Source organism: Dermacentor albipictus, unplaced genomic scaffold, assembly GCF_038994185.2.
Source record: "Dermacentor albipictus isolate Rhodes 1998 colony unplaced genomic scaffold, USDA_Dalb.pri_finalv2 scaffold_20, whole genome shotgun sequence".
NCBI lineage: Eukaryota > Metazoa > Arthropoda > Arachnida > Ixodida > Ixodidae > Dermacentor > Dermacentor albipictus.
In genome coordinates, this window is record NW_027225574.1 from 758,911 (window position 1) to 785,655 (window position 26,745).

The 26,745-nt window shown below is 45.8% G+C and overlaps 1 protein-coding gene across 4 annotated transcripts in view; it reads left to right on the forward strand.

Moving 5' to 3' along the window:
* The window catches only part of ash2 (Set1/Ash2 histone methyltransferase complex subunit ash2), a 235,940-nt gene that overhangs the window by 145,505 nt on the left and 63,690 nt on the right, over nucleotides 1-26,745 (forward strand). For all 4 annotated transcript variants that reach the window (XM_070529334.1, XM_070529331.1, XM_070529335.1 and 1 more), the window contains one exon: nucleotides 22,026-22,085. In XM_070529334.1, coding sequence (XP_070385435.1) covers nucleotides 22,026-22,085 — 60 coding nt within the window. The remainder of the gene's footprint in view (nucleotides 1-22,025; nucleotides 22,086-26,745) is intronic.

The window sequence follows — 26,745 nt, forward strand, 5'->3', positions numbered from 1 at the left end:
GTTCATTGCTTCAACACTAAGGTCCGCTTCCTGAGTTAAAGCCGAATACCTGATCTGTAGCTTAATCTGGAATTCCTCTATTTTCCCTCTTACCGCTAACTCATTGATCGGCTTCTTATGTACCAGTTTCTTCCGTGCCCTCGTCAGGTCTAGGGTAATTCGAGTTCTTACCATCCTATGGTCACTGGAGCACACCTTGCTGAGCATGTCCACATCTTGTATGATGCCAGGGTTAGCGCAGAGTATGAAGTCTATTTCATTTCTAGTCTCGTCGTTCAGGGTCCTCCACGCCCACTTTCGGCTATCCCGCTTGCGGAAGAAGGTATTCATTATCCGCATGTTATTCTGTTCCGCAAACTCTGCTAATAACTCTCCCCTGCTATTCCTCTTGCCTATGCCATATTGTCCCACTGCCTTGTCTCCAGCCTGCTTCTTGCCTACCTTGGCATTGAAGTCGCCCATCAGTATAGTGTATCTTGTTTTGACTTTACCCATCGCCGATTCCACCTCTTCATAGAAGCTTTCGACTTCCTGGTCATTATGACTAGATGTAGGGGCATAGACCTGTACAACCTTCATTTTGTACCGCTTATTAAGTTTCAAAACAAGACCTGCCACCCTCTCGTTAATGCTATAGAATTCCTGTATGTTACCAGCTATATTCTTATTAATCAGGAATCCGACTCCTAGTTCTCGTCTCTCCGCCAAGCCCCGGTAGCACAGGACGTGCCCGCTTTTCAGCACTGCATATGCTTCTTTTGGCCTCCTAACTTCACTGAGCCCCATTATATCCCATTTACTGCCTTCTAATTCCTCCAATAGCACTCCTAGACTCGCCTCACTGGATAACGTTCTAGCATTAAACGTTGCCAGGTTCATATTCCAATGGCGGCCTGTCCAGAGCCAGGGATTCTTAGCACCCTCTGCTGCGTCGCAGGTCTGACCGCCGCCGTGGTCATTTGCTTCGCAGCTGCTGGGGACTGAGGGCCGGGGTTTGATTGTTGCGTTCATATGGGAGGTTGTGGCCAAGCACTGCACCAGGGTGGCCAATCCTGCTCTGGTGAGGGAGTGTGTTACCGGTTCTGGTCTCTGGCACCAGGCCACACTCCAGGCCTGTCTATGCAATTTTATCAACACGCGGATTTTTTCTTCTTTTTTCAAAAATCCGGTGGAAAATTGCGCCGCACCGGGATTCGAACCACGGACCTCTTGCACGCGAGGCGGGTGTTCTGCCTCTACGCCACCGCTGCACCTTGCAGTCTTTCAGCTAAAAATAAAACTTAAAGTGCCCAAAATCTGTCATTCAGTCTGACACGATTGTAATGCTATTTTAAGTGGTAGTGAGAGCAGACAGGCAAGGGTGCTCTGGAGTTAAAACAAGGTGAGGTTCTGATAATGCACTCTTACACCTCTGAAAGCCAGTAGCACATTGAACAGAATATCATATTTCATTAGGGTGACGACTGGCAGACCACTGTGCTCAAAAATGTTCTGCACCATGACAAGCAAGCAAATTGTAGTTGACCCCCACTTGAGGGATGCAGCTTGTCAGAGTCTTAAGTTTCATTACCATTTGCATCGTGGTTCAAAGATGCTGTCAGCCATCGTGACTATTAGCTCAGCTATGAAGACATGTTCCTCGAAACCACGTCTTGCAAATGGCAACGCCAGCATAGAGACGCATGCCCTGCTGTGAACTGCTTTGCCATTCACCTTGCAGAATGAGAGCACATGCGGAAGATTTTCTCATGTGAAAACAGTTTGCTACATGCCAAAATGCACAAACTTACACAAAAGCTTCACGGTCTGCCATCGATGTGCACAAATCGTCATTAAGAAATGCCTTAAATTTGAGTACATTGTTGTTAAGTAACGACAACCATTGTGCCTACCATGCAATCCCAAGACCAAGGGCATATTGACTGTATCACCATTCTTCTATTTCGATAAGGAATCTGTTTGTATTTTACTCTAAATCCACACAAAAATTGCAGTTTTATTTGCATTCAAAGGATAAACATTAGCGGTAATAATAAATGAACACTCACAAAGTTTCACTTGAATGCAGAAGCTTGGCTGCAGATGATGAAAGTGCGACACCAGCATGACACACTCTTGAAACGATTCAGCAGTTTTCTCAAGCGAGCATGTATGACCAGCAACCCAGTTGTGTAGTGCAATAGTCAACGAGTTTCACGCTAGGGCAGGGGTAGAAACGAAGTGTCTTTAAAAAAGAAATTCTGGTGTTTTACATGCCAAAACTACAATCTAATTATGAGGCATGCTGTAGTGGGGGACTTCAGATTAATTTTTACCTTTATTCTTAGACTTTTTATCTTTGACCTTTATCTATTTTAACCTTAATCCATTAATGTACACCTAATCCTTGTCACACAAGTATTTTCGCTGTTTACCCCATTGAATCGCGGCCGCCGAGGCCGGCAATGGAACCCGTGATACGATATATTCTTAGCAGTGTAACACTATAACCACTCAGCCGCCATGGTGAGTGAACATTGTTACTATGCTTTCAAATGGCTTCTGTGGCCACTTCGCATTAAAGGACAACTGTAAAAAAACTTTCAACTGCGTAAAAAGCCCTGTTTTAGATAATTTAGACATGCACCAGCCTCCATGCAAACTCTCACACTTGAAATACAGGCCAGTGCGTCACAAAGAGCTTGCAAAAGTTAGTTTTTCATACCGAAACTGAAAAAAAAAAAACATCGCCCGGCAGAAGTGACATACAATGAAGAATGCAGAGAACCAGCGCCCACGCTGTCTGCTTTCCTTGCTTGTATTCCGTTTGGGTGTAGCAGCGAGCAGGTCCCGCACATCTGCTAGCCACATAGTTAGTGCATGTGTGTTGCTTCTGTGCGTCCTGTGTTTATATTGATACGGAACAGCCGCCTTTTATGATTAGGGGATACGAGGCACCGTAGCGGAGACGACCCGGCACCGTAGGGTCATTTATTCCCCAAGCTGCAGTGCGCCCGCCGGCCGCCCATTGTCTGGCGTCTTGGTCGGCACGTGGGAATTGGTGTCAGTAGACGTTCCCGCGGCTCAGTAACAATAGTTGGTCTGCCGAGCCCGTTTAGTCATAATGGCGACTTCGTCAAACTCGGCTCCAGCGACGGAGAGTCGAGGATGCACGTATTGTTGTTCACACACAGTCGACTTAGTCACGCCGTGGCTAGAGGTGTGCGGCGATGCTCCAGGAAAGTTGCCGCCACAGTCGCAACTTGCCGGCAAAACTTGCACTGCAACTGGCCGTTCTTAACACGCCACAGTGTGGCTGCACTGAGCAGGAGGAAGACAACGTGGGTCCACTTGATATAGCGTCGCCATCTTTGCCACTGTTGGTCTACGTGTAAATATATTGTAAATAGACTTGTACATCAGCTACACATAACATTAATTTGGTGGAGGCGGACGTTCCCCCGTACCCATTATGGAGCTCCGCAGCGGTCGCAACGGCGACAGTGCAACTTCGGCTCCTGCTGGCGGCACTTCATCTACACAAGCGTCTCCACCTGCAGCCCTGACCTACATCGCCGTTTCCCCCCCTCGAGATCTTGGTGTTTTCACCGGAGTCGGCAGTCCTGATGTTGACGACTGGCTCCGCTTATACGAACGTGTCAGCACCAGTCACAGGTGGGATCCGACTATTATGCTTGCCAACGTTCTTTTCTACCTCGACGGAGCTCCACTGGCATGGTTCCAGACTCACGAAGAGATTTCAAGCTGGGATCTCTTCAAAGAGAATTTCCGCTACCTTTTTGGCAATCCGTTCAGTCGCCAAGTCAATGCTAAGAAAGCCCTTGCCACACGTGTACAGATGTCGACCGAGTCCTACGTGTCGTACATTCTCGACGTCTTGACCCTTCGTGCCAAGGCTGACCTGAACATGTCTGAGGACGATAAGGTTAATCACGTCCTCAAAGGCAATGTTGATGACGCCTTCAATTTACTGGTGTTTACGAATGTCACCAGCATCGATACGATTCTCAAGGAGTGCCACTGTCTCGAGCATGCTAAAAGCCGCCGGGTATCTCAGCACATCACGCGACTTCCCAACACAGCTGCTACGTCATCCTGTGACGACCTCTTCCACCAGCCGTCACGATGTGACAACTTGACCCGCATCGTTCGTCGTGAGGTCGACCAGCCCGTCATTCCCGTCACCTAATCATTCTCCGGTGACACCCTCCTTGATCCAGGCCGTCGTCTGTCAAGAGTTGTCCAACGTCGGCCTGCAATCCATTTGTTCCGCACGCTTGGAACCTCTTTCTCCATGCACGTCCCCACCCCGCTCTTCTTATTCCTCTTATGGACAGTGCAACCCCTCTGAATGGCGAACCGTGGATGACAAGCCGATCTGTTTTAACTGCCGACGCATTGGACATGCCGCTCACCACTGCCGCAGCCGCTAGACTTCTCTGACGCGCTATTCTCCTGACTACCACCCTTGTCCCTCTAGCATGTCCTTTTTCTTCGCTCCTTCTATACCCGCCCCATCATTGGACCCAGCGGCACCTTTGACACGACCCCACTACTTCCGCTCGCCTTCTCCCTCCCACCGTCAATCTCGTTCGCCCCCGTCACGCCGTGCTCCTTCACCGACCTACTCGCCGCTCCCCCAACAGAAAAACTGGACAGTGCAGCTTCTGGAGGTGAAGCTGCAATGACAACATTGGCACGAAATCCTCGCTTCACCTTACCCACGAACAATAATCTTTTGGATGTTCTCGTCGACAATGTTCCTGTGTGCGCGTTGATTGACACCCGGGCGCATGTGTCAAAAATGAGTGCTGCTCTTCGCCATTGGCTCAACAAATTTCTGATGCCTGCCCCTAACCGAGTTGTACTAGTCGCCTAGTTGTACTGCCTAGTTGTACTAGTTGTACTGTCACTGTTGTTGGCATGTAATCAGCCCGACTCACCATTGCTGAGAGGCACACCGTCGTCCTCTTCACCGTCATCGAGCATTGCCCTCACAAACTCATTCTCGGACTGAATTTCCTTGCCAATCATTCTGCCATCATTGTCTGTTTGGCCGGCTCACTTTTCCTTGACTTGCCTCTTCTTGCCGACCCTGTGGACCCGCCTCCAAGCCATTTGAGCTGCAATGATTTTATTCGCCTACTGCCTCACTCTGTGACGCACATTGACTTATTGTCTTCACCAGCTGTACCTGACGGAAATTACGTGGTCGCACTAATTCCGGCTGTTATACTTACACATGGTGTTACCGTGCCGCACACTGTGCTGACAATTACTGGCAACCGCGCCTGCCTTCCCCTTGTCAATTTCACGCTAACCGTGCAAGTTCTGCCTCAGGGGATCTCCTTGGCTATAATTAGCGCTTTGCAGGATGATGAGGTCGAGCCATTCACATTGGAAGATTGTTACAGCTCAGTCCATACCATGACATCATCACACAATACTGACATCGACATTAACAAGGTGGTTTCCTCTGACTTACACCTGCTCAAGCTGAAGCCCTTTGCCACGTTCTTGAAGGCTATTGCGACATTTTTTACTTTGTCAATCGACCCTTAGGTCAAACGTCCATTGGGACCCATTGCATAAATACTGGTGATGCGAACCCTATTCACCGATGTCCATATCGTGTTTCTGCGTCGGAACGAGCTGTTATCCAACAGGAACATGATCTTGGATTGTAGCGCGAAGTGAACACAGACACAGAAAGGAGCAGACAGGATGAGCGCTAACTCTCAACTAAATTTTTATTAAAACGAAGAGCATATATATGTAGGTGATTGCAAAAATCGCAGCATGAGAACGTGACAAGGTAAAAAACATAGTTATACATATCAGGAGGTATGGAAGTCAAAGAAGGAAACACAAAAAAAAGATTACTTCAGATTAGTATACGTATTGTGAAGTTACTGAAATTCGTATTCTAACAGAGACAAAGATGCATGGCTAACGAAAGTGTCTCTTAATCTTTTGATGTGGAATGCCTCGATTATTTCCCATGTGGTTTGGCATTTGTGTCTGGAAAGAATTTTTGTGTCTTCAAAGAAAGGTTTACAACCACAATTGAGACAATGTGACACTAAATGTGATGCATTAGGGCTGTTTAGTGAATGTTTGCGTTCTTTTAGTCTAATATTAATGCACCTGCCACTCTGTCCAATGTAAGTTTTCCCGCACTTGAGTGGAATCTGATAAACTATACCGGTGTTACAAAGCACTAAAGGGGACACATGCCTGACGCAGTAATCATCTTTTCTTATTTTGCCACCCTGTTCAAGTTTCCTATTTATCATAGGGCACATGTTAGACAACTTGCATAAATAGGAAACTTGAACAGGGTGGCAAAAAAAGAAAGGATGATTGCGGCGTCAGACATGTGTCCCCTTTAGTGCCTTGTAACACCGGTATAGTTTATCAGATTCCACTCGAGTGCGGGAAAACTTACATTGCACAGAGCAGCAGGTGCATTAATATTAGACTAAAAGAACACAAACATTCACTAAACAACCCTAATGCTTCACATTTAGTGTCACATTGTTTCAATTCTGGTTGTAACCCTTTCTTTGAAGACACAAAAATTTTTTCCAGACACAAATGCCAAACCACACGGGAAATGATCGAGGCACTCCACATCAAAAGATTAGGAGACACTTGCGTAAGCCATGCATCTTCGTCTCTGTTAGAATGCGAATTTCAGTGCCTTCGCAATACGTGTACTAATCTGAAGTAATCTTTTTTTTGTGTTTCCTTCTTTGACTTCCATACCTCCTGATATGTTTAACTATGTTTTTGTTTACCTCGTCACGTTCTTATGCTGCGATTTTTGCAATCACCTATATATATATATATATATATATATATATATATATAGTGTGTGTGTGTGTGTGTGTTTTCTTCGTTTTAATAAAAATTTTATTGAAAGTTAGCGCGTTAGCGCTCGTCCTGTCTGCTCCTTTCTGTGTCCGTGTTCACTTTGCACTACAATCCAAGATCATGTTACTGTACCAACTCGCCCAACTTTCTATCCTTTTGTATCCAACAGGAAGTAAGAAAGATGCTTGAAAAGGACATTATCGAGCCTTCCTGTAGTCCGTGGGCTTCTCCCGTTGTACTTGTCATAAAGAAGGATGGAACGTGGCGCTTTTGTGTAGATTATCGCCACCTGAACAAAATTACAGAAAAGGACGTGTACCCTTTGCCACGTATTGATGACGCTCTAGACTGCCTGTACCGTGCCACCTATTTTTCTTCTATCGACTTACGGTCTGGCTACTGGCAGATATCCATCAACGACATGGACTGAGAGAAGACTGCATGTTACCCCTGATGGCCTTTATCAGTTCAAGGTGATGCCTTTCGGTCTCTGTAACGCACCTGCCACCTTCAAACGAATGATGGACTGTTTGCTTCAGGGGTGAAGTGGTCCACCTGTTTGTGCTATCTGAACAACGTCATCATTTATTCGCCCACATTCGACACGCATCTAGACCATCTTTCAGTGATTCTTCACGTGTTCCGCCATGCCAGTCTCCAGTTGAACTCATCAAAATGTCACTTCGCTCGCTGCCAAATAACCGTCCTTGGACACCTCGTGGATGCCAGAGGCGTGCGATCTGATCCGGACAAAATTCGCGCCATTACGAACTTTCCTGTTCCGAAGTCGACCAAGGACATTCGTAGTTTCGTAGGGCTGTGCTCTTATTTCCGATGCTTTCTGAAGGATTTTGCGACCATCGCACGTCCCCTTACTGACCTCTTGAAGAAAGACGCCCCCTTTTTCTTGGGGTCCTGACCATGCCGCATCTTTTTCGCAGCTCACTACTCTCCTTACCACGCCTCCAATTCTGGCCCACTTTGACCCATCTGCCTCAACGGAAGTTTGAACTGATGCCAGTGGTCATGGCATTGGAGCAGTGTTAGTACAACGCCAGCGTGGACATGATCGCGTTACAGCCTTTGCCAGCCGACGTCTATCACCCGCCGAGCGCAATTATTCGATCACAGAGCTCGAGTGCCTCGTTCTTGTGTGGGCTGTTGCAAAGTTTCGTCCATACTTGTACGAACGCCCATTTTGTGTGATCACTGATCACCGCGCTCTCTGCTGGCTATCCTCGCTCAAGGACACCACGGGACGACTCGCTTGCTGGGCGTTACGCCTGCAAGAATATACCTTCTCCATGGTATATAAGACGGGACGCTTGCACCAAGATGCCGATTATTTGTCCCGCTACCCCGTCGATGAACCGGCTGATGTGGACGCCATCACTTCCGTTTTCTCTGTGTCCCACTTGCTTCAAATCGGCAAGGTGCAACGCCGCGATCCTTCATTACGAGCCCTCATCGACCGTCTGGAGTCAACGCCTGGCGACGCCTCTCTCCGGATGCTTCTCCTCAAAGAGGAGACATTATACTGCCGCAACTTCGATCCACACGACCTTGACCTTCTGCTCGTCATTCCATCACACCTGCGTTCCACTGTCCTCCGCCAACTTCACGACACTCCCTTGGCTGGACATTTGGGCGTCTCGCACACATACGACCGTGTACGCTGTCGATCCTTTTGGCCGGGTCTCGCCCGCTCTGTGCGGCGCTACGTTGCTGCTTGTGAGCCCTGTGAGCACCGGGAGAAGCCCTCCACACTTCCAGCTAGATGTCTCCAGCCGATCGACATCCCACCCGAACCCTTTTTCCGTGTTGGTGTAGACCTTCTTAGACCATTTCCTCTCTCGGGCTCCGGAAATAAATTGGTCGCAGTCGCTACTGATTATGCTACGCGGTACGCAATCACCAGAGCCCTCCCGACAAGTTGTGCTACTGACATTGCTGACTTTCTTCTCTATGACATCATTTTAGTGCACGGTGCTCTGCGGCAATTACTCACTGACCGTGGCCGCAGCTTTCTCTCGGCAGTCATCGAGGACATCCTCTGCTCCTGCTCGACAAATCACAAGTTCAGCACGTCCTACCACCCACAGACCAACGGCCTCACGGAGCGCTCAACCGGACCATCACCGACGTGCTTTCGAAGAACGTTGTGACCGACCACCTTGGCTGGGATCTTCACTTCCCATATGTGACGTTCGCGTATAATTCATCGCGTCACGACACCGCTGGCTATTCACCATTCTATCTCCTATATGGCTGAGAACTCGCGTTACCCTTGGACACTTTGCAGGCCTCGGCCACTCGTTTAGCCACTGAATACGCCCGCGATGCGATCACACACGCCGACCACACAGGCCAGCTCGCCCGCACCCGCCTCCAGGCCTCACAGGAGCATCAGAGACGCCTCTATGATTGCCACCATCACGATGTGCACTTTTCTTCGGGTTCTCTGATGCTTCTCTGGTCACCCATTCGACGTGTGGGCCTTTCCGAAAAGCTGCTGTCGCGCTACACTGGCCCATACCGTGTGGTGCGACAAGTGACCGATGTCATGTATGAAATCATCCCCGTCGACCTCTCAGCGTCATTGTCAGCTGCAAGTGCATCGTTCACGTGGCGAGATTGAAACCAAACCGCACACCTTTCACCGCAGATGTGTAGATTAAGCACCGGGACGGTGCTTCTACCACCGGGGGTGATGATACGAAACATCCGCCACAGTGTGGCTGCACTGAGGAGGAAGAAGACGACATGGGCCCACTTGATATAGCATCGCCATCTTTGCCACCGTTGGTCTACATGTAAATATATTGTAAATAGACACATCAGCTACATGTAACAATATCATTAAAAGTTTTTATAATAGGGCACTAGTAGTATACTTTGTTTGCTGTTTCGTGCATTGGGACAACACCGTTGCGCGCCCACAATGTTCTTTTAATGCGAAGTATTCTCTGAATCCAGCCGCTTTTCTCTATCTGGTTGTCAACGTTCAACCACAGGGCCTTGATTCGCTCTGCCTCCGCTCGAAGAAGAGCGCATTGGGATGGCTTGGGTGGCCAAGCTAAAGGTACGGTATAGTCAGACCTAATGCAGACGCGATCCACGTGTGGCGTACTTATGCTACATCGGCGAAAATTGGGCGCTGTGCAGTCTAGTGTGGCTGGCGCGGGAATAGAACATGTCCCATCGCAAGCCGAAGCAGCTGGAACAGGGTGCTTCGTGCACTAGCTCAGTTGACCAACAGCATGCTGTTCGGGTTCACTGAAGTGCGCGTGTTGCGTTTGGCCTTCGACAAACAAAGAAGCACTCGCTCGCCGTGCACTTGTCCGCTAGCACTGCGGCAACAACTGATCGCCACACTGCCGCGGGTCACGTTTAAAGCGCAGGGTAACATTTTAGCGATCTTGGCGTCTCCGGCATGACGTATCTGACGTCACCGACCTGGCAAGCTGGAAGCGCTGGACTCGGCCACGATCAGACAACTACTGCCATCTGTAGTAAAGGATGATAAGTAGCTGAGGCTTCACACGGCCAGGCTAGAGGGCGTCGGATGGCCTCTCTGTTAAGTGTGCGTAAACTCACGGCCAGACAGGTCGGACTGCAGCCGTGATAGAGCTTTGCCCATTTCACCCAAGGACAGCTTTGTCGATGTGACGCGCCAGGGGGCAGTGAAACAACGACTACCAGCGACTGTCCAGCCCACATGCAGCCTCAACCATCAGGACTTGCCAGTAGCCAGAGTGCAGGTCTAACAAAGAAAAGCATTCGGCTCCTTGTAAGCAGTCCAAGGCGTCATCTATGCGAGGCGGCAGTGGATAGACGTTCTTGCGCGTGATGTTGCTCAGCCGGCGGTAGTCAACGCAGAACCTTATTGAACATCCTTGGCCCCCTTGGCAGGTGCAGCTAGCGCTGCTCCTCCGCCCCGGCACAAGGGGCCACTGATCTCCAGGATGGTGGCCTCAAAGGTCTCGTCTCTTAAGATGAGGCCTTCACGTCAAACACAGCGCTCGCAAGAGCGCTCGTCCAGCACCTCGCAAGAGGTGAGGGACACAACAACCAGCCAGACGTCACCGCCACCGCCTAAGGAGTGGCAAGAATCTCGCAATCACTTCGGAAAAGACCAACCTTGCGTCACAGCGCCTGGAAAGGACCAGTGAGCCAATCTTCGTCTCTTAAGCACACAGCACAAACACTTTCCTCATTATGGAAAGACCATAAATACTACAATTGAATGTTAGAGTACTCATTCATAACCTCGATGATATTAGAGAACTCCTACACAAACATAATACAAAGTTGCTGTGTGTTCAAAAGACACATTTGAAGCCTATGCACACTAATTTTCTTCCAAATTATATCATCTTCCGAAAAAACCGTAACGAGGCTAACGCCTCCTGCGGTGTAGCAATAGTAGCTAACAAGTCCATAGCTTGCTGACACATCTCCTTTCAGATGCCCCTTGAGGCAGTGTCAGTTTGGGCCGTTCTAATAAATTGTTCCCTATATGTTCCATTTACATACTCCCGAACCATCATCTCCAAAAAACAGACTTTTATAGCCGCATTGACCAGCTTCCTGAGCCTTACATACTCTCAGCAGATTTTAACGCTCACAACAAGATGTGGAGAGACTCACGATGCTACGCGAGAGGTTGACTGATCGAAAACTTCCTTTTAATGTCCGGTGCGTGCCTCTTCAATAAGAAAAACCAATATTTATTATGTTCACCATAATTCATTCTCGTCAATAGACCTGTCTATCAGGTCCACTTCTATCTTCCCTGATTTAGAAAGGTGTGTAATTAAAAATCCATGCAGAAGTTATTACTTCTCAGTAACGCTAAACTTAATAACCCAACATGACTTCCCTCCGCATGCCCCTTGCTGGTAACTAGACGAAGCTAATTGGAAATGTTTTAAGGAATTCACTCCACGTACATATGTGTCAACAGTTAGAGTGTCAACACGTTAGATTCATGGAATAAACATAAAGCTTGCGGAAAAGCCTACTGCAGTTCCCTTCGTCATGCAAAGCATAAATTCTTTTCCGATGACTTTCAGTTACTGCAAAAATAATCCTAAGAAATTCTGCAGAACCATATCTCCTTCAAACAGCACTGGCACTCCCGCACCGGTGGGTAGCGCCGGTCTTCCCATACCGCGAGACAACTGGACATCCGTATTTAACTGCTTCCTTTCCACGTTCACAAAGAAAGACCATTCCAATATGCCAAAAATGGCAGATTTTGATTACCAATATATGACTCCTATTACCGTAACAGCCGCTGGAATCGCTACTTTGATTAACAATCTCAAAGTATCGACTAGTTCCAGATTTGATGGCATTAACACGAAAATCCTAAAGCATACAGTAGTCCCTTCCAGTACAATCCTCAGTCATATATTCCAGCAGTCACTGTCAACAGGGGAGCTGCCGAATGATTGGAAAGTAGGTAAAATCATACCCATCTTCAAGTCAGGTGACAAGAGCTATGTAATTACCGTCTCATATCACTAACTAGCGTGCCCTGCAAGTTACTTGAACACAGCATTTTTACTAATGTCGTTCATCACTTAGAATGTAATAACTTCTTTTTTAAACATTAGCATGGATTCAGAAAAGGCCTTTCATGTGAGACACAACTAATTGAATTCACTACGGGTCTTTTTCAAAATATGGACGACAACGCTCAGACTGACTCAATATTCATCGACTTCTCTAAAGCATTAGATCGCATTGCTCACTGTCGCCTCATTTCTAAACTCTCATGCTTAAACCTTGACAAACTAACAATTTCTTGGATAAGAAACTTTTTGTCTTTTCGAAAGCAGTCCACTGTCATTGACCAGTACTCTTCCTCTTTCAGTAACATAACATCAGGCATACCGCAGGGAAGTGTCCCTGGACCCTTGCTCTTCCTGATTTTCATCAATGACTTGCCATCTAACATTACATCCAATGTTCGACTATTCGCAGATTACTGCATTATCTACTGCCAAATCTGCTCTTCAACATGACCTTCAATGTGTCACTAACTTGTGTTTGGTGGCTAAAGCATCGCGCACTCTTGAATATCTAAAATGTAACCTTCACAGCACTCCTTCCCTCACCAGAAAGATAGCCTACCAAACATTAGTGCAACCCCAGCTCGAATTCACAGCTTCTATATGGTCACCTCATCAGGCATATCTAATCTATCTTCTCGAGTCGATCCAAAACCGCACTGCGTGTTTCATTGCCAAAGATTATAGCCCATTTTCGAGCCTAACTAACATCAAGTTGTCGTTGTCTTTGGAATCACGCAGTAATATAGCATTACTTTGTCTTCTGCACAAAATCATGCATAATGTACGCCCATCTACTACATTACAACTTGTTCGTCCCTCCCGCACATCTAGATGTCTGCATAATCATCTCAGTTTCCAACGCATCTTCGGTCACACAAATGCATTCAACTGCTCAGCTTTGCCACGTGCGATTGCGCTGTGGAATGGTCTTCCTGATAACATCGCTCACATTAACGACCCATTAGCCTTCAGACAAAACACCAGTGCAATATTTGGCTAATGCTTAGCTAAAAACAAGTATCTGTTTTAGTTTTGTTGCTCTTAACTTCATTGTTGTGTATTTATGTAAGCATTTGTTCCAAGGTTGTTTGCTTTAATGTATACTGAAAAGCGAACAACTATTAGTTTACCTTCCTTTCTTTTTATCTTTATTTATTTCGCATTCTTTGTTTATCATTTGATTCTCGTTGTGTTCATATTTATGTAACAAAAGACATGTTTTTGCTCCACAATTGTTATCTGTACTGCCCCGCTCACGCAATACTCCTTCTGGAGCCTGTGAGGTATATGAAATAAAATAAATATCACGAGATTTTATGAGTAATTTTAGTATAGGTCATGTCGTGTCATATTTTACTGCTTTTATCATTGATGCAGCAGAAAAGTTTGTTCCTTAACCAAAAGGTCGGTAACGTGGAAGACTAGTTCCCTGGTGGAACAATGACTGCAGACAAGCTCGAAAAAAGCAAAACAAAGCTTGGAGCATTCAGCGCCGACACCCAACTGCAGAAAACCTTGTTCAATTCAAGCAATCGAACTTGCAGGCTAGGCACACACAACGACAGGCTAGTAGAGCGAGCTGGGAAAAGTTTCTTTCGGGAATCAATTCGTATACCCAGGAAACAAAAGTATGGAATAATACACCATCAGGTTGAAGGGGCAGGAACTACATCCGCTGCCCTTGGTAAATAATCAAGGAAACAGGTTAGAAGACCAGGCAGATACTCTTCAAACACATTTTGAGTATGTATCCCGCTCTGTGCACTGTACACAAGCTTTCCTCAAACACAAGGAAATAGAAGAAATCAAGAGACTGGACCGCAAATGCATAGGAAACAATTTATATAACCGTCCATTCAACATTGCTGAGCTTAGAGCAGCATTGAACATCTGCAAAAGCTCTGTGCCGGGAACAGACAGGATCTTGTATGACATGATCAAGAACATGCACATGGACACACAAATTACATTGCTTGCACTTTTTAATAACATTTGGGCAGCCAGACATCTTCTAGTGGCATGGAAAGAAGCCATAGTTGTTGCAGTCTTGAAACCGAGTAAAGACTCTTCCTTGGTAACAAGCTACTGTCCGATAGCGCTTACAAGCTGCCTGTGTAAACTATTTCGAAAAAATGTTAAATTGCCATCTTTTGCATTTCCTAAAATCAAAGAACATGCTTGATCCCTACCAATGTGGCTTTCGAGAAGGCAGGTCCACAACCAACCATCTTGTGTGCATTGAGGCAAACATCCGCAAAGCATTTGCCCTTAAACAATATTTCTTGACAGTTTTTCTAGATATGAAAAAGGCCTATGACACCACATAGCGCCACGGCATTATCGGAGACGTATCGGAAATGGGCATCCGTGGCAACATGCTTAGCATAATAGAAAGCTACGTTTCACACCGCACGTTTTGTGTTGGAATTGGTAATGTTCTGTCTAAATTGTTTATACAGGAAAGTGGGTACTACATGGTGGCATACTTAGCTGTGCCCATTTTATTGTTAAAATGAACTCTGTACGTTTGTGTATTCCATATTCCGCAAAGTATATTTTATTAAGCATATGTCGATGATGTAAAGAGTGGATTTAGATTGTGTAACATCGCAGTCCGTGAGCAACACGTTTGGTATGGGCTGAACAAAGTCTCAGCATGGGCAAATCAGAACGGCTTCAAGCTGAATCTGCAGAAAAGCCCGTGTCCTCTTTACAAGGAAGAGGGGCCTCATCCCAGAGCCTAGTATCCAGCTCAATGGTCAGCGCTTACCTGTAAACACACACCACAAATTTCTTGGTGTCATACTTGACTTTAAACTGACATTCATACCATGTCTAAAGTATTTGAAAGCAAAATGTTTGAAAACAATGAACATTCTCAAAATTCTGGCACACACTAAGTGGGGCAGTGACAGGGGCTGCTTAATGAACCTGTACAGGAGCCTCACATAGTCACGTCTGGACTACAGTTCCACGGTGTATCAAACTGTCACTCCAAGTACATTAAAAACTTTGGATCCCGTTCACCATTTAGGTATTCGCCTGGCCACAGGCGCCTTCAGAACAAGTACTATACAAAGTTTATGTGTAGAATCCAATGAGTGGTTACTCCACCTGCAAAGAACATTTATAAGCTTCACATACTTTCTCAAAGTGCAATCTAATCCTGAATACCCCTGTTATAAAACTGTTAATGATTTGACGTCTACCACACTATTAGAATATCAACCTTTAATGAGAAAACGTTTCTCACTACACGTGAGGAAGTGGAGCGAGGAAACGAATGTCCCACTACATGTGCACCCACTACGTGTGCATCCACTGATGGCTTCAACAAGGCAGTTGCCACCGTAGCTGTGGCAACTGATAGAATGCGACACGTCCTTTGTCGAAGTTACAAAGCATGCTCCAGAGAAGCACATCTGTGTGCACTTTCTTGAACTCCAGGTGAAGTACTCTTGTCCAGAATTTTGTACTAACACATCAAATTCACTTAATGGCGTATCCTATGCGGCAGCCAGGCCATCTTTCTCAGAATACAATATTCTGCACGCAGAAACTAGCATCTTTACGGCACAAGCTGCTTATGCATTACTCTCGGCTGTAAAACACATAAAGGCATTAAAACTGCAAAAAGCTTCAATATTTAGGGACTCTCTAAGCATAGTAAGAGCTTCAGTGTCTTTACGAAAACTTAATAATCCAGTAGTCAATGAGCTCTGCTCATGTCTGTGTACTTTGTATGCCTCTCAGCAACATACTATAGTACGTTGGGTGCCAGGCCACAGAGTCATAGTGGGCAGTATGCTTGCAGACGAACTTGCTACATCCATAACGAGAGCCTGTAACGCCACCATAGCTATCCCTCCCACAGACTTGAAGCCTTTTTTGCGCATAATGCTGAGAAATTTTTGGCAATTCATTTAGGACCACGAAACCTCTAATAAACTTTATTTTATTAGGCCGCACGTACGAAAACGGCCTTCGGTAATAAAAGCACTACAAACTGATGTCATGTTCTGTCGACTGAGAATAGGACCCGGTACTCATTCTTACTTGTTCACTGGTAGTGAACCTCCCGAATGCGCTAGGTGTGATGGGAGACTGATCGTCCTTCACGTCTTGGTGGAGTGTTAGGAAGCAGAAACTGAACGAAAAAAAGCACTTTCCTCTAGCGTACCGATGCCACATTCCCCTTCATCCGGTAATGTTTCTTAGAGCAGAACCAATTTTTTATCATAAATCAATTTTAATTTTTTTACGAGATGTCGATTTATTGCGTGGTATAAGCCCACAATATTTGTAGCACATCCTCTGACAAGAGGCTGATGCTGCGATAGTAGTGACCTGTATGGCACATGCCTCCGAGCCCTTGTGCTCAAGGGCCTTGGTGAGGCAGTAGTGCTACTTGTAACAACTTATTTTAGTACATCACCTCTTCATAGTCATCATTTCTCTGTAGCATATGTCATGTATCATTGTCTAGGTTTATTAAGAATATATTTACGCACTTTCCAACGAATATTTTTTAGGCCTCTATACAGCCGTGTTTCATCTACGTCTCGGTGATCATTATTCATTTAGCAATAGCAGTCTTTATCATAGCCTTGGCACTCTGGCCACTTCTGACCCTTGTGCCAATAAACTCCAATCATCATCATCATTTCGCTCTGGCAGGCATTGCATCCTGCATGGCTTGCCACCGCCGCATCTACACCATGGCCGCCACATCGCATAGCTCCTTCGTGACAAATGCAGCATGCGGTTCCTGCTCATTTCTGGTGCTGTGTCAGAAAGGATTTTATTCAATCTACTTCAACGCATCCGATGTAAAGACGCACGGTATCATCTTGAAGATGATGCACTACTGGAAATGATCACCCAAGTATATCACCCTTGAATACAACTTACATTTGAACGTTACCTTTGGTTTTTGTGTGTCATTGCGACACATAGTACTTATAGTCACCCAGGGAAAGCATTTTCCAAGCAGATCTTCATGGGTAAGTGATTGTGCTGTTGAAATGTAGCTTGTGCAGCTTCATCAACTCCAGTGTACATGCTTTGTGCGCCTTGGCTGGTCCGCGTCGCTCTTGCTTGCTGCACCGTGGTGCATGCTTTCGCTCTGAAAGCTGGGACAGGAAAGATGTGTTGGGCCTTTGTTTACTCAGCATTGTGTATTGCATAGCTATTGCTCATATTCAAGTACGTATTAAAGCACCCGATGACCACACAACGCATTGGCATTCTTGCAACAGCTCAACTCATGAGCACAACAGGGAGAATGCACGCTGAGAGAGATGCCCGTCAACTCGCAAATGACGAGCAAGCAATGCGCCTGACTGCCTAGGCGCAACATGGTGCAACTGAGAGATCAACAGTTGCGTATGGTTCTTAAATATTTGCCATATCCGCATCGCTACCACTTTGCCCCCAAGTGCACACACTGTCTGCATAGGTGCTGTTTAATAGCTGCTAATAAATTTGGGTAATTACCAGCCCTGCGGCTTTGACAAGATTACTTTGAGAGTATATGCTAGGCATTTATAGTCAATTTAGCCCAGGTGAAATTTCATTGCAGTTGGCCTTTAAATGAAAACTAAACTATAGACACCCACCATCCAGCATGAGTAGCTGATGCATGTCACAGAATAAGACGAATAAGAAGGAAGAAAATAACACACAATGCCATATCTCAAATATTTTTTTTTAATAACAAGCTGAGTTTCAGCTGGATGATAGGTACGCTTTTGAGTTGCATGCACATTTACAATTTGCAGCGATCCCCGATTGCAGCGCTTGTCCTGATTAACAGGTGTGTATCCAAATATCTCCTAATGAATAAATAAAATGTTCATGCCATAGAATAATGGAGACACGCAATACAGGCAGTCTGAATTATTCCTTTTAGTATATCAGTTTTGCAGCTTGTGCACACTGTGAATGTGCATACGAAATCTTTGAGCCATACTACGGGATTACTTTGACAAATCATGGAGAAATCTTTCTTTTAAGTACTATGGTGATAGAGGAAAAAAAAATGGCTGTGGCTTAGGTAAGGTTAAGCCCAGGATGCGAAGCATACTAGCCTTTATTTTAGTTGTTGAACCACTGTTTAGCCTGGTGAACTGCTGTTGCTTGGCTATATTTGGTTCGGCTAGACGAAGAAACAACTCATGCATTACTTCTTCGCCTTCAAGAGTGGAACGCGACAGCGTTCCCGTCGACCCGCCAAGGGGTGTAAGACAATGGGCTACAGGGCAGCGACTACGCGCCCCGCATTGGACGCGGTGAGCGTCGAGCAAAGCAGCGTTCGGCGCGGCAACGAAATGTGCGCCTGAGCAAGAGACGCACGCCTTAGAAACAGCGCGTTTCTAAGGCAACACCGCATTCACTAGAGGCGCTTTTGTACCGCTTTGAAGCGTTGTACTCGTGGCTCAGTGGTAGCGTCTCCGTCCCACACTCCGGAGACCCTGGTTCGATTCCCACCCAGCCCGTCTTGCAAGAGTTGAGCCAAAGCCACTTCTCCTCTGTCGTGACGTCACGGTGTCACGTGATTTCATGGTCACCGCCGCGCCTGAGGAGCTGGGTTGAGCCCTCGTAATATGCTTCGCATAAAAAAGAAATACTTGGTATGATAACAGGTTTTGTCAGCTGCAAGTTCTTCAACTTGAGATTGAATTGCATTAGTTCTAAAGGGAGCAGTAACACATATCTGATGCTCAAGTATACTGTCCTTTTCTTTTTTTTCTCAACAAATGGGTTTCTGTGCTTTTTCAAATGATCCTCAGTAATGTACATGTACTTGTTTTTAGTTTAGATATCAGACTAACGGCAACAGTTAGTTAAGAATTCTAACTGCTGCAGTGACACAGTACCTGTGGAAGTCTGCTATTGAGAGTACAAGGTCGAGATATTGAATATTGGTCATAGCAGGCACATTCCAGCGAATATGGAACACAAAAATGCTAATTTATTTAGATATAAGTGCATGTTGAAGAATGTGTCAGAATTCATTCAGAGCCCTCCTTCACAGTGACTCCCATATTTCACAGGACATAAAGGCTCCTACATTTATTTAGCCACTCATTCTGCGAAGTGTAGTGAACCATGAGTCTAAGTATTCTGTCCATCAACCAGTGGATAAGCACAGCAAGTGGACTGCACCACTCAGCTGCAATACCTAGCTTGTACTGAAAGTGCAGGTGACATCAAGAGGGGCCTTTCCTAAAGCGGAAAGAATGCCTGTAAAATTTACGCAGTGTGCACTCCCACTACAGTAAACGTCCAATTTTTCGAACTCACTAGGGGCCGCGGAAACGTCCGAAAAATCGGGCAGTCCTAACAAATGAATGCATTCCTTTTACTGCCCCCAATGGCTCAAATCTCCACAGGCATGTGCGAAATAGCTCTGAAGCCGGCCTGCCAGTACACTTATTAGGCGTATCGACGCTTGTGCTATGACAGGAGATGGCTGGTGCACGTGTGTATCATTAGAAATACATAATTTGTCCTGTGAAAATTGCCCCTTCCCACTCTTGGTATGCTTCGTGCAATAATTTGCACATGCTTCACCGCTTAACACTGCTATATTGAGGTGAAGCTAACTTTCACAAACCAGCATTATGCAACACATCGTGTTTTCCAAGCCTTGAAGCAATTGGCGAGAATTACAAAGGCAAAGTCAGCCATTGCTGACAGCGGCGAATTCTGTCAATGAAAAAATGGCTGTGGCTTAGGTAAGGTTAAGCCCAGGATGCGAAGCATACTAGCCTTTATTTTAGTTGTTGAACCACTGTTTAGCCTGGTGAACTGCTGTTGCTTGGCTATATTTGGTTCGGCTAGACGAAGAAACAACTCATGCATTACTGCTTCGCCTTCAAGAGTGGAACGCGACAGCGTTCCCGTCGACCCGCCAAGGGGTGTAAGACAATGGGCTACAGGGCAGCGACTACGCGCCCCGCATTGGACACGGTGAGCGTCGAGCAAAGCAGCGTTCGGCGCGGCAACGAAATGTGCGCCTGAGCAAGAGACGCACGCCTTAGAAACAGCTCGTTTCTAAGGCAACACCGCATTCACTAGAGGCGCTTTTGTACCGCTTTGAAGCATCGTACTCGTGGCTCAGTGGTAGCGTCTCCGTCCCACACTCCGGAGACCCTGGTTCGATTCCCACCCAGCCCGTCTTGCAAGAGTTGAGCCAAAGCCACTTCTCCTCTGTCGTGACGTCACGGTGTCACGTGGTTTCATGGCGACACCGCCGCGCCTGAGGAGCTGGGTTGAGCTCTCGTAATATGCTTCGCATAAAACATGGCACTGAACAGCAAGAAGCTTGCTAGCGAACGTCGAAGCAGGTAGACCTAGCGTTGCCGTACTGGTGGCTATGGCTGCCAGCGGATCTGCGTGTGAGAGCGCCTGTTCGAGGTGGCGAGGTAATCAAAATGGCAGCGGTGGTGGCTTCAATAACGCTGTTTTGGGCCTGCGGTCATGGTAAAAAGTCCGGAAAATCTGACAGCAATGCGTCCAAAATTTCAGATGTTCTTATACATTGACTGTATGGATGCCGTGAAGGCGTCCATACTCCAATTCGCACCGTGAAGTCGTCCAAATTGTAGGGCATGTCCGAAAAATCGGGCGTCCGGAAAATCGGCCGTTAACTGTATTGAAGCCTCTGCTTTAACTTCTTGTCTCAGACACCACAACTAAAGCATATTGGAAGATATACTTGAAATGCATGCTAATATAGGGTGCAATAGGAAAGTCTGTGTAGGCCTGCAGTGACGGGTTTGAAAAATAAGGCTCTTCAAAGGGAAATAAAGAGCAGTTAGTGAATTTAATTCTCTTTGACATCCCAGACAAGCGCATGCCTGCATGTGTGTATATACCAGTTCTCTTTAGAGAATACAGCAATACTGCTCTTTCTAGACTAAATATTTGCATGGAAAAATGTATGCCTGGTAACTGCTCCAAAGTGACTTGGACCAGTCGCATCACTGAAAATAGCAGTTTTTGCTTGCCGGCACTGTGCAAGCCTGTGCACGTTTACGTAACGTGGCATTTTGCCTGCCTCGGTCAGAAAGGATTCAGTGCCCTCGTGTTGAAAAAAAATCTACCAAAGCATTCAGGGCATTATCAGCTCTGTTGGTTCTTGGGGCTGCTGGGTAGCATCCTCACTGTAATTCCCAGCCCTGGAGATTTACTTGCCATATAGCACACTGGCGTAGCTGTTTGTGTCCACAGAAACACTATTTTCTTCTCATGTTGCTAGCAAAGTTGCCCCCTCGAAAGATGCCAATCTGGCCCTCTTGCTGAGCTGATTAGCAGCTAAGCATCATTGGCAGCTGCAGAAGTTCAAGCTTAATTGAATTAATTGTTCTTGTTAAGAAGATTTCTTTTGCTCTGGGTCTATGGGAAACCAGCCAGATGTTTGCACGTTGTGGCTCATATCTGAAAATTTAGCTTAACCAGGTTCACCATAAAGGCAGTCTTACTGTATCTTTACTTTCTCCAAAACCTCTTGGCATGCCCTTTTTCTCTTAAAACATCTGATGACATTATTTTCTCTGCTAGGTGCGTCTGAACTTTGGACCCAACTTCAAGCACAAGCCAAAGGATGTTCCATGCCTAGGGGTGAGTACAGATATATTTCATTTTTCATAGGAGGCATATTTTGGAACATGGCAAGGGTGATGTTTAGGCCACAACACACAAGTACAGTCAAACCTCGAGATAACAAAATGGCTTATTACAAAATAGCAAATACCCTATTTATCGCATAATGAACGCAGCCCCCACTCTTCCAATCAAGAAATGTGTGTTTTCTTTTTCTTGCATAATGATCATACTCTGAACTTGCAGCCATGAAGTAGGACACATACAGTACGATTCGGTGCCTGATATGGCATTCGACAGATGCGATTGTGTCCGACGCTGTGTGGGACGCCGAGTCGTACCGTGTTTTCTACTTTTATTGCGATAGCAATTATATGGATGCTCTAGGTGTCTCAATGAGACCCCATGTCCCAAGCACGCAGTCAGGACGCTGTCTTTCGGGTGATCGAGGAGAGCCCCTTTTATTCAGCCAACGCCTCTTATATAGGCTCCACGCGTCACGTGATCCACCGTGCAGACACAGACGCTGTTGGCGTCGTCTCTCTCGTGTGGCGTCGCGAGTACATAACAGAACACATAACTGATTCCAACACTTCCCCCTTTTCAAGCATTTATACAATTATACATGGGGGCCGACAGGTTGGATACACACCAACAAAGGACCACAAAAACAAAATCACTTCATACATCACTCGTCTACACACAGCATGGTGGGTTTTCGAACTACTCTACCGGACCTAGTAGTCGTCACAGTCTTAGTCTGGGAATGTTTAGCGTCTGTTTCCTTTTGAGTCAGGGTCACCCAGGATTCACCTATTTCATCAAGCTTCGACCCCGTTCTCCGTCTGAATATGATATGAACATGCTTGTGGCGCTGCTCCGAGCACGGTACCTTTTGTACGGAGGTCAGTCAGCCACACCACATCGCCTGTATTGCACATCCACGTCCGAGGGGTGCCAACGATCGCAGCTCAGTCTCTCCCATATAGTGGAGGAAAGCAGGAAGAAAACACGCCGTCTTCCGTGAGGTGCATAGCGCCGGTGGGATGGGAGGGAAAGCGACAATGGCGTTTTACTCCGGCAGCAACTGTGCATTGCAGTGCTGTGGCATGCCCTATCTTGAAAGCGATCTGCATCAGGGGCCAAATTGATGGCGGCTCATACCTTTGTGCATGCTGCGTTCACGCCGCTCAGTTTGCATTGAAGCGAATACTTCGTGTATCTGTCTACACATTTGCCATTTAATCGATGGTTCGCATTTCGGGCAAACCTGACTTTTTTAGAGGTGGCCACGGAAAAAAAGATCGCTCAACATTTTACCTTGCATAATGAAGCCACCCCCCAACTCTGTGCATATTTTTCAGGACAAAAAGTGTGTTCATTATGCAAGTAAACATGGTATAGCAAAGTAATCATAATTCCTCTTCGAATTCCCACAGAAATTGCTGCAAATAGTACCGTATAATCTCAAGTAAGGCCCACACTTCTGGATGGGCTGCGTCCCATACAATTTTTCCGATTGGTTTTTCTTTTAAAATCAGCGCTTTGGGTTACTTTTCCAAACCCCTTATTCATTTAATGTCAATTGTCTTTACACCCGTTATTGCATACCAGTAGGAATGGGTTTCCCCACATTTATTTACTTTATATTATGACACCTGGGTACTAGAGACAGGGGCTGCATCCCTAACCTGGCATGCCCAAAATTTGGGGAGAAAAATATGCGGATCCCACGCACTGTGGGAATCGACATAAGCAAAGATTTGTGTACTGTTTGCTTTGATTGATAATAATTAGAGGTAATGTTGATGGTGAATGCTTAACTTCTTCAGCGTTTAGTGCAATGCGAGAGTGGTGAATTGATGGTAAACGTTACCTTGTGTGCGCCACTGCTGTTTGTCTGCATAGTACTCAGAACATGAAGCGAGACGTGTTTGCTTGAGGCGTTGTTGTGCACCATTGTTTATCCTCCGAGAAGGTTAGTATTGTCATTCCCTCACACGGCACATTGCATTAAGTTCTAAACTTTTATTGAATTATGGGACTGTATGTGCCAACACCACAATCGGATTATCAGGCACACCATAAGCGCTGACTACGGGGGGTGGCTATGGGGCCGAGCCCCCTCCGAAGTTTTTTTAGGGGGGGGACTGACCCCCCCCCCTCACCGTAGAATGCCGAAGACCCCCCCCCCCCCCCCACAAACACCTAAAGTGCCATTACCAGAGCTTTGTCACCCACACCCTTTGAGGTTTCTTTTGACTTTCCATGACCTTTTCACTTGAAATTTTACTGGGGCTAATAGCTTACTGCATTATTGTTGGCGTGGACATGCACAGCTTTTAATTCGTACTTTCGTTTTAATTCTGCAAATTCTAGGACAAGTGCATTAGAAGCACTAGCGGCAGCTGCCTCAACCGTTTTTTCTCACTTCAACATGTTTTAAATTTCCACTGTAAACAGAATGCACACAAACAATATATTTAAATATACACACAGGACAAAGTTTATTCTATATTTGAAAGAGCTGGAGGTAGCCAATTAAAAATTATTTCTAAAGGTATGGATAACCTATGCCTAGAGAATGACTATGTTGCTGTATATTCACCATGCTTTAAATTGCTTTGCATGCTTTTTTGACCATTAAAAACTATAGATTTCAGTGGCCCCTTCAGCAGTCTTTTATCAACGGTGCGTGAAATGCACATGAAAGTTGTGTGTCTCAGTATTGCTTCTCTTTCCGGTAAGCAATGCTAATAACTCATGAAAAAAAAAACATTTCTGATAATTTACAACATTTATTAGGGATGGAAACATCGTCAGTTGCATACAGAGGTGATAAATATATACAGGGAGTCCCAATTAACTATCATGCACCAAGATTTAAAACAGCAGCAATGCGTTACTCGAAGAAAACCTAGTGCATATTGTTTACAGTACAGTGGAGTAGCTGCCAGTAATTTTTTCGTTACTGAGATTTAATTAGGTAATTGTAAATAATTATCTAACTCGATACATACTGTCCTAATTATCAAAGTGTTAATGAGGAATTTGAAGGCACAGCCAAGGCACATCTAATTGCGATATTCTCAGCGACGTACTGATTGCGTACTAATTTTTTTTCCGACTGATAAATAAACCCCGTGAGATATGGAAAATACCACACGACTGTGCTCCCACCCGGATCATAAAGCAGCGCTCTCGTACAGGCTCCCTCTGAGTTATCCAGAACGAAATAACGAAAATAAAGAAAAACATTGTGATCAAGCTGGTGCCTTATCGGCCGCGCTTCGGCCGAAGTAACACGTCGTGTTTGGTGTTAGTTGTAAACAAGCTGTGATAGCTGTTGTCTTAGCGTTAGATAAAGTGCACGGATGTTTTCTTTTCTTTTTTTTCTCCCCGCAATACCTATCACCACAAAAGTGAATTGACAATGTCAGTGCAAAGGTTTAAAGGTGCATTTTGCTTCGTCCCAGTCACCATGTCTTTCTCTAATGAGCAGAAGGTAAACATGATCCTTGCCTTGGGATCTGCAAATGGCAACATGAGGAAGGCCGCAAATATATATATCAGTCATGGAAGTGTGGCGGTAGACCGAACGCATGGACTATCATCAGAAATTATGAAAACCTGAGATAAACCGGCAGCTTCAAGAAAGAGCGGCGGAGGACTCCATTTTTTAGTCCTAGCCTACGCACGGATGTTCTAGCATTTATGGCCTCAAACCCTCATGCTAGCGTGCGGGACGTGGCCGCCCAGGTACCAATTTCCAAGTCATCAGTTTGGAGGATTCTAAATGACGGCCTTTCACCTGTACCACCTTAACCAGCAAGTGCTTATAAGATAGGGACCTGTAGAATTGTCTAGATTCCTCAAATTGGGTCCTCAAACAAGTCGATGAGTCACCGGACTTTTTGAGCAACATCATTTGCACAGATGAAGCCACTTTTCACAGAAACATTTAGGTAAATTCGCGTAATGCACACTATTGGGTCCCCAATCTACACTGGGTTAAGCGCAGTCGGAACCAGTACTAATGGTTGCTCAATATGTGGTTCGGAATTTACACCGGTGCTATAATCATTCCCACCTTTGACTGGATAGCGTTACGTGAACTAAATCCTTGAAGGAGTGGTGGATGAGTTTCTCAGCGAAGTCCTGCTGTCGTGTCTCCCACTTCTGTGGTATCAGCAAGTTGGGGTGTCCACACACAGCAGCCGAGCACGAAACTGGCTGGCTGTGACTTTTTATGCGCAATAGATTGGAAGGCACAGGCCTGCAAATTGGCCGACTAGGTCACCTGACCTCTGTCCACTCCATTTTTTTCTTTGGGGTTATGTGAGAGATCGTGCTTGCATGATCAAGACTGACGTCAGATTAGTTCAAGGCACAAAAAATGTATGTCTGCCGTAGAATCCCAGCAGCGGTTATCTAGAAAGCCAGTGAAGATGTGATAAAACGGACACAGTACTGCGTAGCTGCAAAAGTAGACCTATTTGAACACATCCTCTAGGCAGCAGCTGGTGTTCAAAGGAACTTACGAATTCATAGATATTAAGGGCACACTAAAATCTGATGTTTTCTTTTTTGTTTGTTTTTTTCTTTTCGTGCAGACGTCCTGATTGCCAATATGGCTCATTTAGAAGTGGTATATTTAGTTTCTTGAACGCATTGGTTT